At 40.1% G+C, this 13,393-nt stretch overlaps 2 protein-coding genes and 1 pseudogene across 3 annotated transcripts; all 3 read right to left on the reverse strand.

The window, feature by feature from the left end:
* Positions 1-48: 48 nt before the first annotated feature.
* On the reverse strand, positions 49-11,211 carry LOC106318006 (triacylglycerol lipase SDP1). 2 transcript variants are annotated; one of them, XM_013755832.1, is made up of 5 exons: positions 10,970-11,211; positions 8,984-10,443; positions 8,375-8,518; positions 7,401-8,301; positions 49-154 (listed from the first exon to the last, which is right to left on the reverse strand). In XM_013755832.1, exons 2-4 carry the CDS (start codon positions 10,409-10,411, stop codon positions 7,408-7,410), a joined length of 2,466 nt encoding a protein of 821 aa, XP_013611286.1. In that variant the 5' UTR covers positions 10,412-10,443; positions 10,970-11,211; the 3' UTR covers positions 49-154; positions 7,401-7,407. The 2 variants fall into 2 exon arrangements, with proteins under 2 accessions (XP_013611286.1, XP_013611285.1); XM_013755831.1 differs by lacking the exon at positions 49-154 and having other exon boundaries at positions 7,266-8,301.
* LOC106315362 lies at positions 113-2,839 on the reverse strand (annotated as a pseudogene).
* LOC106318007 (glutamate receptor 1.1-like) lies at positions 3,661-6,426 on the reverse strand. Its single transcript, XM_013755833.1, has 5 exons — positions 6,165-6,426; positions 5,077-5,777; positions 4,678-4,990; positions 4,072-4,397; positions 3,661-3,993 (listed from the first exon to the last, which is right to left on the reverse strand). The coding sequence occupies exons 1-5, from the start codon at positions 6,424-6,426 to the stop codon at positions 3,661-3,663; spliced, it is 1,935 nt and encodes a 644-aa protein (XP_013611287.1).
* Positions 11,212-13,393: the final 2,182 nt, after the last annotated feature.

The raw sequence follows: 13,393 nt of genomic DNA on the forward strand, positions 1-13,393 counted from the left end.
GGGAATTTACATATTTCAATTCCACAAATGAATAAAAGGGAAATGCAAACATACACAACACAAACCATATGGCTTATACTATTTACAAAGCAGTAAAACACTTTGGAAACTCTCCAAGCTCTTTGAAGAACAAGAATCTCTTCACTCGGATCAAATCAGTCCTAAGCATCTATTACACTAGCAGACATCAGTTCTTGTAAACCGGAATCGTTAACCGGAACCGAGCCCTTATGTTCTTCATCATCATTATCATCATCTTCATGTTCTGAGACAGAGCTATTATCCATCTCCCTCTCCGGTATATCTATCTGCACACTCTCCGGCATCTCAGCACTCTGGTTCCCCATAGCCATTCCCAAGTTCTCTCTTCTAACAACGTTCAACACGAAACCGTTACTCGTTCTCTCAGGCTGCAGAAGATCACCTTCACTAACTGTTATACTCGAACTACTGCTACTTTCCCTCTTGTCAGATTCGCTCTCGGATGGAGCCGCCATGGATCTCGATCTTGGACTAAAGCTGGGACTAACCGGACCAGGAACTGCCGGAGAGTTAGGGCTGCTAGTAAACCCTCTTGTCAACGCAATGTCCACGTCAAGACCATGGACAAAGTCAGTGAACCTATTAGCAGAAGCTGTTCTCATCAAAGGCCCACCAGTCCTCGTCCAAGAACTCATCTCCACGCTCTCAGTTTCGCTGTCGCTTAAGTTCCTCCCCGCGTGGAGATTATTAGTATTACCGTCAGCGACGAGGTCGTCCAGTGAGCCGGTTGAGTTCTCTCTAGCGATGACGTTCCAAGACGGGATTCTTCTAGAAGCATTGAATCTTGTCGTTGAAGCTAATCCGTGATGAGACGAGGAAGCTGAGGAGGCTCTCTCGGCGCTTCTCTTGAGCCTCCGCATGTGGTTGAGAATGGCTACGCACTCGTCAAGCGCGAGCTCGATCCCGCAGTTCGCTTTGATGGCTGAGAGCTTCTCCCATGTGCATCTCCTTCCTTGGTTAGCTGCTTTTTGTAGCTCCACGTGTGTAGGGTTCTGTATGATCTTTGAGTACTGCACAAGACAGACAACGCAATAAGAATCTAGCAAGACTAAACTGAACATGTCAGAGGTTATGGATAAGAACCTGAGCAAGAGTAGCAGGCATTACAACTGTTACATCACCTTCCCACTCCTGAGCAAAAAGCTTAGCGAGTCCACCGAGTGGAAAGCCAAGCTCTAGTACCTGGTTGCATCTATGTTTCACCTCCATCTCCACTAGATGCGCTAGCTAAAAAGGCAAGACAAATAGAGCGGTTATGAGCGGAACAAAACTTCGGAACAAAACTGCTCGGTTTTCGGTTCGGTTTTGGTTCAAATATTTTGTTTTTCGGTCTTTTTGATTTTAGAGATTCAAGAACCGTTCAGTTATTTGGTAAATTTGGTCTGTTATTACTATTTTCGGTTCAGATAACAAAGTTAGGAACGGGTTAATATCCAAAAAAAAAAGGATTTTCTGTTCAGATAACAAAGTTAGGAACCATTAATATCCGAAAAAATGGGTCCAAATCGGTTCGGTTTTGGGTTCTGGTTATTTTGGTAACTTTGGGTAAAAACGTAGAATAATTCAAAATTTTCAGGTTAAATATTAGGTAATATAGATTGTTTGGATAAAAATGTTAGATAATTTTAAATATTAGTAAAAGAATATTTGTCGTAGACGATTTATCCCCACCTTCCTCCGGTTCCAAATTAAAAGGCGGATGATACGGTACTATCTCCCCACTCCTGTCTTTAGCCATCAGCTCCTGAGCTTCAAACAGACCAGGAAAGGCGCAAGAAGCGGTCACCGCGCTCCATATAACAACGTGAGGAGAAGTGAGATAGTTTAAACACCGAGGCGGCTCGTGCTTCCTCGGTGAGCAAACCGTTATCCCGAGTATCCTCCCTGTCAAATCATAAGCCTCTTGGAACGTGAGGTTGCACGTGAGGTTCCTAAGCATGCACTGCAGCTGCCTGATGTCGTGCAACGCTCCCTGCGTCATGACGCGTTTCACGATCGTGAAAACGCTTCCTAGCTGGTCAAAGAACTGGAGAGAATGTAACGAGTTCTCGAAGAAGCTCTGCAGCTCGGGCCAGGATCTTGACGCTACGACCGAGCAGATGATTGAGCCGACGCTAGAGCCGGCGATGATCCGAGGCAAAAGCTTGTGCTCGACTAAAGTCCTGACAACGCCTACATGAAACGCGCCTAGAGAAGCTCCCCCGCTGAGTAGCAAAGCCGTTCTACCAAAGGCGTGACGCGTCTCGTGCATAAAAGAAAGCTTCTCATCTAAAGAAAGGTCTTCTAACGAGTCAGAGTTGTTGCATACCATTCTCAGCTGAGTAGAGACTTCGTCTATATACTCTTTGATATGTCTTGGAACCTGGAGTCTCCCTTTGTGTAGCTCAGAGTTACACATGTTCCCGAGGTTCCTTACCAGATCAGCTCTCATACAGAACATAATGTCTCTCAGAGAGCCTTCTTGGCGTCGATGACGAAGCTCCATTAGCTTGTTCTTAACCAACTCTTCATCGTAAAGATCGGATTCATTCATCTTCGGAGTCTCCTTGTCCAACATCTTAGCGGCGTGAGCCCATTCCTCGTAAGTCAACGCCGCGCGCATCATGTTCCTCCAGAACTTTCTACGGTACGCCATCTCGGCCTTGGCCTTGACGTTCGTGTAGCGTTTTAGGACGAAGGCGATGATCGTGACGACGGCTAGGATCCCCTGGGGGTTCCGGGGGTGGAACCAGGAGACGAAGGTGCTCGTAAACCTCTCCATGATCGAGATGGCTCCGTCATTTTGGCTTGTCCCCATTCTGGTAGTAACCTCTGTCACAGCCGGAACATCCTCCAAACGAACACAGTATGTGCCATGAAACAAGTGATGCAACAGATAAGTTCCTCATAACAAAATATTCTTTTTTAGAAAAACAGCTTTGGTCGATCGAGAAGAAACAACAATTATTATAAAGAAATTAAAGAGGGGGAAATTTTGATGTTTCAAGTGAAGTAAGAGTGAGGGTATTTATAGGAAAAGTGTTGAAGAAAACAGGGAAATGGATTCTGTCCGTTGTATTACTTTTTTTCAGTTAATGCTGCATAAGGACATTAAGTTTTCTTACCGTTACACGGTCATTTTTTTCCGGGACTTGGTAATAATCTATCATGCATGCTACTTGTGAGTGACAACTGTATTTCCTTTTGTCAAATAAGAAAAGGAGAACAATTGATCACAACGGTAAAAAAAATTACCTTACCATTTCAACGGTCGTATTTTTCTTTTGTGAACAAAACCATTTCAACGTTGAGACCTCAGGTACCGGAACGGTGTGAAGCAGAGTGGAGAAACTTGATGGAGCAATGCTGGTCGTTTGATCCTCTGGAGTAAAACCATTTTTTCAATGAAAATAACAAAATATAAGATACTGGAACGTTCAATATCTATGTTTCCTTCTTATGTGAAGCATATATGCATGGCATTTTCTTTTGTTGTTTTTTTGTGTTGATCTGACTGTTTTATTATATAAAATTTAACAAATTTCCCAAAAATGTGTTAGTATGACAAAAATAATAATAATAGTCTAGTATTGTGGTTATATGATTTTTTAAAGTGGAAAAGATATATGATGATTTTTTTTAGCATCTCCAGAGACTGGCAGAGCTTTTCAGCTTAGTGAACAGTCGAGATTCGCACAAAACACGGTAAATCTCACGACGTGTCTGAAAGAGATGCATGACTAGCACAAGAGCATGAGCAGCTCCAGCAATGATGAACAAACCGCCCAACTCACCAAATGTGAAGCGGTTAGATGCGTCGTTGTCGTCATCATTAATGTCGTTGGAATTTACATAGAATGAATCCATTTTTTGGAACCATCTTTTCTCCATGTCTTTCAACGTTCCCGATGTCCTTAGCTTCGCTATTTCTCGTGACACTTTAGGAGCCAACCCCGAACCTTTTTGGAACATCTACCGAAAAAATATAAACAATTAAGCATAGACATAAATAAGTACAGAGATAACATATAATAAAAGTAATGCACATACGAAGCCAAAGCCATTGGTAATAGCCTCTCTATCTGTCATTGCGAAAACGTCTGGATACTGTCCTAGAAGAATATTGAGATACGGTATTTCATCGACTACATGACTGAGAGTTCCATCTCGCAAAACCTGAGCGTAGGCCTCAATCGCATTTACGGAGTTGCTAATTTTCATCATGGAAGGGCCAAAACTCAGGGGATTATCTAATTGTATGCGAGAAATGGTCTTCGTTGATGTCAAGTTGGCGCTGTAACTTGCAGTTAATATCAACACAACAAACATCCAAACTATCACTAAGAATCTTGATGACATTTTTTGCAGCTTCTCTCCTGTCAAGAATGTGAGGCCCGTTACAAAAGGAGAACCACTATATCAATGTTTAAAAAATAGATAGGCGGTAATTAGACACTTTATAGGAAATTAGTGGTTAGATTGATGCCTAAACCGATTTTTTGAACGCCTAGACAAATTTTTAAAATTCTTTAAATCGTTAAAGAACAATTGTTTTATTTCGATTTATCTGCCTAGACATTGCCTATACCGATGATATTTAGAACAATGCATTCTATATATATGGGCTAATGAAGAGTCTATAAGAAACATACTTACTGTGAGCAAATACAATGGTAGAGAATCCAAACCATAGCATTGTACCAAGTTGTTGTTTCCAAGATCCCTGGAACTCAGGGTTAACGGGCCGTTCAACCAACCAGACAACAATCCCAGTCAAGATGAAGAAAGCTCCACTAGCTAGCCACAAGGGTTTCTCAAAAGGGTCAAAGAAGGCCCACATGCCATGTTTCTTCTTCTTCAGTGTCAGGGCACCTATACCAATGTCTGTGAAAGGCAATGTAAATTCAACATATGAAGATCTGTTGGAAGTGATTGTTAAATCACCAGCAGCTGCATCATATTTGTCTCTCTGTCAAACACAAACACATTCATTATCTGAAACATACATATACTATATGGTTTTATATTGGTGTTTTTTTTGCATTTCTAACAAACCTGAGTAGAGAGTAGATAAGCGAGATTGTCATAGCTTCCGTTATAAGGTATGAACTCCAGCTCGTACTTAAGAGGATCCATGCAAGTCTTGAAAATCTCCATGCATAATCCAGTGACAGTAACAACACCAGTTTCAGGATCAGGACTCACCCTCACTAGATTTGGGACCCTATTTCCTGAGGGAACTAACACCCTGAGCAACTTCTTCTTTTCACCACTCTCTGCCAAGAAACGGTGTCTTGGTGGGACTTTGTTAGATCCACCAGGCCTCCATAATCCTATCCTTCTCTCTTTTCTCCCTACAATATTAGCGATTTCAAATGTCTCTTTGTTGATTTGGCTGTCACCATTGAATCTTCTACTATGTTTGATTAGCGTTACAAGATCTGACACATTCCAAGAGGCTTCATCAGCAGTACCACTACGTGTTGCTGTAGCTCTTAGACTTCTCTTCTCTACTACTTTTGCTAGAATGCAAGCGATATCGTGCACGAGACTCGCAATTCCTTTTGCCTCTGATGCCGTATCATGCGTCCACTGGATCAAGTGACTGTACTTGTTCAAACATAACGTATACGGCAAGAAAGGAGATATCACTACAAGTTTAGTTTTATCGCTAAGCGCCGCTAAAAGCTTTGCTTCTTGTAATGATTGTCCACCAACAATGGCTTCCACTCTTGCTTTTTTGAGAAGCTTTCTAGCTGTTTCAGATAATAATTAACGAATAAAACTGTAAATTAAATTCCGAAAATTTTAATTACAGTAATAGTATAGTGCAAGACCACAATAACTTATTTAAATAGAATGCCATCTTTCAAAAAAGACCACAATAACTAGTCGACAACATGGTCAATTTTAGCTTTTGTATAACAAATTCTTTTAACCTAAGTATTAAACAAACATTTTTGGTTTCAAATTTTGACTGCTTCTGTTTTTTTTTTCTTCTACTTATATCAGTCATACATTTTCAACCTGGTTTACTTACTTCATCAGCTAACTTTCAGTATAAATTTATAAACTAAGCATATAATTAACAGAACAAAAAGTTTTAACAGAAAAAAAAAAGCAATAAAGAAAATGAAACTCACCAGCAACAAGGGCAAGGAGAGGGTCTCCTCGAGAGTCTCTTGCTAAAACAGAGACTCTTGTTCGATAGCCACTGTTTATGTGATAGAAATCTGAGAGCGCTAAGGTAAAATAAGTTTTGAGAATCTTGCCTTCTACGGAACCCAAGTCCACCACCAATCCAACCCTAACTTCTTCCAAAACGCCGTTGTTTGAATGAGTTACTCCTGATTTAGTCGTGGAAAAGAGGAGAGCAAACATGACAAGAGAAAACATAATCTCCATTTTATTTTGCAAACCCCTATGCGTTGATTTATAACAAATGGTGGTTCTAGCTTATATCTTCATTTGTGCCATATGGGTCAATGGACGACTTATAATACACATAACGTATTGGAAAAGAAAATTGAAAATGGTCGTAATCATTTCACATCAGTATTACACGGTATCACATAGTCAATTTCAAATTTGTCTCGAGTGATAAATAAATTAGCCAAGTCGTTTGAATTAAGACTTGTAAACCATAAAAATTGCAGAAAAAGTGTTCCATAGAATGGAAGTGGTTCTATTGATAAAGTATTCAAACTTTCTTCCTATTCTACCAACATGTCAAAGTCAATATGTGCTGTTCTTCTAATTTTTAAGGAGCAAATTCTTACGAAGTAAGATACACGTTGTTAGATATACATTTAGGTCCGTTTCCTTCTCTCTAAATAAACTTCTTCAAGATAAACCTATGATTATATAATTGCCTTGCCTATTTATGTTAGACCAGGATTATTGGGAGGGGAATGGGGTTTTTAGGGGGGTTTTAGGTGGGGGGGCCACAGAAAAGGGAAAAATCGGTCACAGGAAAACCAAAATAAAGACCGACGTTTGGTGAGTTTTTCAACTGTTTGCGGGTCCCACTGACACGTGGCGGCCCGCAATTGGTTGGTATTTAATTTTTTTTTTTTTTACTCAGACAAAAAAATAAAAATAAAAAATAAAAAAATAAATAAAAAACCCCATGTAGGGTTTCAGCGTTAATCCTGCTCTTACGATGTTAAAAATGCGATATGTTACTTCTTCTTCAAAGCTAAAATATTTATTTTTCTTTGTTTAGAGGAATTTACATATTTCAATTCCGCAAATGAATTAAGTGAAATTTCAAAACAATAATCATGCAAACATATACAACACAAACCAAATGGCTTATACTATTTACAAAGCATTAAAACACTTTGGAGGAAACTCTCCAATCTCTTCACTCGGATCAAATCAGTCCTAAGCATCTATTACACTAGCAGACATCGGTTCTTGTAAACCGGAATCGTTAACCGGAACCGAGCCCTTATGTTCTTCTTCATCATCATTATCATAATCTTCATGTTCTGAGACAGAGCTATTATCCATCTCCCTCTCCGGTATATCTATCTGCACACTCTCCGGCATCTCAGCACTCTGGTTCCCCGTAGCCATTCCCAAGTTCTCTCTTCTAACAACGTTCAACACGAAACCGTTACTCGTTCTCTCAGGCTGCAGAAGATCACCTTCACTAACTGTTATACTCGAACTGTTGCTACTTTCCCTCTTGTCAGATTCGCTCTCGGATTGAGCCGCCAAGGATCTCGATCTTGGACTAAAACTCGGACTAACCGGGCCAGGAACCGCCGGAGAGTTAGGGCTGCTAGTAAACCCTCTTGTCAACGCAATGTCCACGTCAAGACCATGGACAAAGTCAGTGAACCTATTAGCAGAAGCTGTTCTCATCAAAGGCCCACCAGTCCTCGTCCAAGAACTCATCTCCACGCTCTCAGTTTCGCTGTCGCTTAAGTTCCTCCCCGCGTGGAGATTATTAGTATTACCGTCAGCGACGAGGTCGTCCAGTGAGCCGGTTGAGTTCTCTCTAGCGATGACGTTCCAAGACGGGATTCTTCTAGAAGCATTGAATCTTGTCGTTGAAGCTAATCCGTGATGAGACGAGGAAGCTGAGGAGGCTCTCTCGGCGCTTCTCTTGAGCCTCCGCATGTGGTTGAGAATGGCTACGCACTCGTCAAGCGCGAGCTCGATCCCGCAGTTCGCTTTGATGGCTGAGAGCTTCTCCCATGTGCATCTCCTTCCTTGGTTAGCTGCTTTTTGTAGCTCCACGTGTGTAGGGTTCTGTATGATCTTTGAGTACTGCACAAGACAGACAACGCAATAAGAATCTAGCAAGACTAAACTGAACATGTCAGAGGTTATGGATAAGAACCTGAGCAAGAGTAGCAGGCATTACAACTGTTACATCACCTTCCCACTCCTGAGCAAAAAGCTTAGCGAGTCCACCGAGTGGAAAGCCAAGCTCTAGTACCTGGTTGCATCTATGTTTCACCTCCATCTCCACTAGATGCGCTAGCTAAAAAGGCAAGACAAATAGAGCGGTTATGAGCGGAACAAAACTTCGGAACAAAACTGCTCGGTTTTCGGTTCGGTTTTGGTTCAAATATTTTGTTTTTCGGTCTTTTTGATTTTAGAGATTCAAGAACCGTTCAGTTATTTGGTAAATTTGGTCTGTTATTACTATTTTCGGTTCAGATAACAAAGTTAGGAACGGGTTAATATCCAAAAAAAAAAGGATTTTCTGTTCAGATAACAAAGTTAGGAACCATTAATATCCGAAAAAATGGGTCCAAATCGGTTCGGTTTTGGGTTCTGGTTATTTTGGTAACTTTGGGTAAAAACGTAGAATAATTCAAAATTTTCAGGTTAAATATTAGGTAATATAGATTGTTTGGATAAAAATGTTAGATAATTTTAAATATTAGTAAAAGAATATTTGGATAATTTTTAAAAAGACTTGAGAGTTAACTATATACATTACCTTAGCTGCGAATCTACCACCATAAGCTCTAACTATATCCTTCAAACGCAGCAACGGAGCAATGTGAGGATTAGCCTGGCTCACAATAAAATGATTAACATTAAACAGCTCCTTAAGCTGCATCATCGGCAAATCAACCTCCAAACTCCCATCTCTCCACCTCCGCGTAGACGCTTTATCACCACCTTCCTCCGGTTCTAAATTAAAAGGCGGATGATACGGCACTATCTCCCCACTCCTATCCTTAGCCATAAGCTCCTGAGCTTCGAACAAACCAGGGAATGCGCAAGAAGCAGTCACCGCGCTCCATATAACAACGTGAGGAGAAGTGAGATAGTTTAAACACCGAGGCGGCTCGTGCTTCCTCGGTGAGCAAACCGTTATCCCGAGTATCCTCCCTGTCAAATCATAAGCCTCTTGGAACGTGAGGTTGCACGTGAGGTTCCTAAGCATGCACTGCAGCTGCCTGATGTCGTGCAACGCTCCCTGCGTCATGACGCGTTTCACGATCGTGAAAACGCTTCCTAGCTGGTCAAAGAACTGGAGAGAATGTAACGAGTTCTCGAAGAAGCTCTGCAGCTCGGGCCAGGATCTTGACGCTACGACCGAGCAGATGATTGAGCCGACGCTAGAGCCGGCGATGATCCGAGGCAAAAGCTTGTGCTCGACTAAAGTCCTGACAACGCCTACATGAAACGCGCCTAGAGAAGCTCCCCCGCTGAGTAGCAAAGCCGTTCTACCAAAGGCGTGACGCGTCTCGTGCATAAAAGAAAGCTTCTCATCTAAAGAAAGGTCTTCTAAGGACTCAGAGTTGTTGCATACCATTCTCAGCTGAGTAGAGACTTCGTCTATATACTCTTTGATATGTCTTGGAACCTGGAGTCTCCCTTTGTGTAGCTCAGAGTTACACATGTTCCCGAGGTTCCTTACCAGATCAGCTCTCATACAGAACATAATGTCTCTCAGAGAGCCTTCTTGGCGTCGATGACGAAGCTCCATTAGCTTGTTCTTAACCAACTCTTCATCGTAAAGATCGGATTCATTCATCTTCGGAGTCTCCTTGTCCAACATCTTAGCGGCGTGAGCCCATTCCTCGTAAGTCAACGCCGCGCGCATCATGTTCCTCCAGAACTTTCTACGGTACGCCATCTCGGCCTTGGCCTTGACGTTCGTGTAGCGTTTTAGGACGAAGGCGATGATCGTGACGACGGCTAGGATCCCCTGGGGGTTCCGGGGGTGGAACCAGGAGACGAAGGGGGAGACGGCGAGCTTGAGTGTGAGGAACCAGTGGAGGAGGAAGCGGAAGAGGTCGCGGCGGAGCTGGAGCGTTGATTTGCAGAAGAGGACTCTGAAGGCGATGGTTCGGCCGAGGATGGAGGTTGGTCCGATTGAGAAGGGATCGACATTGGCCTCGTTGCTTATATCCATTGGAGATGATGTGGGTGTGTGTGTGTGTTTAACTGTAAAGACAATTAAAACAGAGACTTTGAGTATCAGAGAAACAGAGTTTGTGCAGAGAAACAGAGTTCTTAGAATCTGAAACCAAGTCAGCATTTTTTTTCTTTGTTTCCTCAAATTCACCATCACAGAATCTATAAGGAGCTGCAATCAAGGAAAAGGAATTGATTTTATAATGAAAGTATGATCCTTTCTGTGTAGAACAGAGTATCAGCGAAACAGAGTTTGTGCAGAGAAACAGAGTTTGTGATCTAATCTTAGAATCTGAAACCAAGTCAGCATTTTTTTGTTTGTTTCCTCAAATTCACTATCACAGAAACTATGGAGAGCTTCCTAAGATTGAAATCAAGCAAAGGAAATTGATTTTTATAAGGAAAGTATGATCCTTTTTTTGCAATTGGAACCTAAACAAGAGGTTCAAATCGAGATTCCGACGGAGATCATGAGCTCGGGAGCGAATAATCAAAAGCCCAGGAATCAAAACAGAAACTTGAATCGAGAAAACCCAGAAAGAATTAGGAAATTTACCTGAGCGAGGGACTTGGTTTAGGTCAGAGAACGAAACAGAGAAGCAAAGAAGAAACGTGAAGCAGAGAACTTTTTACTTGGGAGAGAGAGACGTGAATAAATCATAATAAATGGTGGAATTTAAAAATAATAAAAAGGGAAGAAGATTGCATTGGGAATCGCGACGAGATAAGAGAGGGCGATGATAATGGGTGACGCGGACGCAGGACTCGGCCGATCACGACGGCTTCTTTTTTTTCTTTCTTTTCTGCACTTTTTTGGATAAACGTGGGAGAAAGACAAACAAAAAAGTCGTTGGATAAGATTTTACGCAACCCGCCACGTGGTTTGAGACAGCGAGGCGTTGTCGTTTGAATAGGCTAAACAGCGTGTAGTTTCAAGGAAAATGACAGATTGTTTTATCTGAACACCGAGTACTTTTTTTCCCTCCTCCATACGCTGCGTTTTATACCAAAATATTGACACCGAGACATGTATGCATGGGGATATTTGGCAGCAAGCAAACGCAAATTTTTACCATGACAATGTGCAAGTTATTTTATCGTAATAGGATACTGCTCTCTCTCCGCCATCACGTAGTGTAAATCAATATCTAAACCTATATGAAAATTACTTAGAAAAAAAAGAGCCGGTAACATTGCTATCGGCCCTAGGGCAAAAATTTTTTTTACCCTGATAATGTTTCAAATATATATAAAATTTAATCAGTAATATTTTGTATATTTTGTGATGAAAATAAAACTATATGCATATCAAATATTTGTGGATATTTTTAATTTTATTTATTATATTTATATTTTTTATATAAAAATATAGATTTTTTTAAAAAAATTGGACCCCTTCACTATTGATATATGGGAAGACACGAACTTCGGTCCGGGGCGTTCGCACCTCTTGTCTCCCCTCCTCAGCTGACCCTGAGAACAAAGAGTAACAAAAAAAAATCAAAGCTTAAGCAAAAAAATCAAAAAAAAAAGAGGAATTAAGAAGAATATACTTATGAAAAACTGTGCCGAAATTTTATTTTTTCAAAACTTGGAAAAATAGAGTTTTGTAAATAGAAAAGCAGCGAGAAGTCATAAAGCTGCATGCATCCAATTATATTCTCTTGTTTTAAACTTTTCTTCGAATTTTGCGTTACTTTAGTATGCAAGAAGAAAACTTATAAATACATTCTAAAGAAGCCGGAAAGCACTAGATAGGTTAGTTAAATCAAAACAGGAATCATGGCGCTTCGTATCAACAACGTGAGGTTTCTTCTTGTTGTTGCTACAATACTCGTGATTCATGCGGTCGCTTCCGTAGCCGGAGAAGCTTTCCCGGATGATTCTCGGGTGAAGCAAGATTCAGCAAAAAGAGATATGATTTGGGAAGAAGTGTTTCACGCTGACTATGGTGATTGGAGCCCGACTCCAATAGTTCGAAGAGGTAATCCAAAACCTATTCTTCGAGATATTACACGGCCACCACCTTAATCGATGGTCTAAGTGATAACCAACTTCGAGGTTATTGATTACTTTGTCAACGTGCAACTCTCTATTTTTGTTCGGAATAGTTAATAGGATTTCTTGATACGTTGTGGTGTTTTACGTTTTCATGTTGTCTTTCTAAGCATCTACATATGATAAATTATTTAAGAACTTCGATATAACCAGATTGCTGGGTGCATGCTTTCTTGTTTATCTGTTTGAAATGATGATAAAAGAAAATATTACTACATATCCAGCTTTAGCATTCATGCGTTTCTTAACTCGGAGCATCTCCAAAAAGACATTCTATTATGAAATTTCCAAAACTCTATATTTGAAGTTTTAAGGTGTTTTTCTCCAAAAGTAAAACTTCAAACTTAATTTCAAACTTAACTTCAAACTTAACTTCAAAAGTATTTGTATTTCATACCATGGTTCTTATATTTGTCATAATTAATTTAAATTCATAAATCTTTTGCAGATAACTAAGCACATATATAAAAATATTACAACAATATCAATTAATAAAATGTTATATTAATTAATAAAATTTTATATTAATATTAAACTTCAAGCAAAATACCATATTATTCAATAAAATTATTTTTTCGTAATATTCAAAATACCATATTATTCAATAAATTATTTTTGTAATATATATGTAATCAACTAATGCATTTCGAAGTAAAAAATAACTCTTTTTATTTTTAATTTGTAGATTACAAACTAAAAATTGTTGAGATCGAGTGATCTTACACTTGTAAATACAATACATTTGAACAAGAACGTAAAAGAGAAAAAATTGCTAAAAGACTTAACTTCTATCAATGATATTAATATTCGTGAATACATTCGATCTGAATAAGAAAGAATTGTACGAAAACGACATCAAAACAACAACAACCATCTTCGGCTACACATAATTTGTGTAGACAATGTTTTGAGATTTGGAAGT

This window comes from Brassica oleracea, chromosome C9 (assembly GCF_000695525.1).
Source record: "Brassica oleracea var. oleracea cultivar TO1000 chromosome C9, BOL, whole genome shotgun sequence".
In the NCBI taxonomy this organism is placed as follows: Eukaryota; Viridiplantae; Streptophyta; class Magnoliopsida; order Brassicales; family Brassicaceae; genus Brassica; species Brassica oleracea.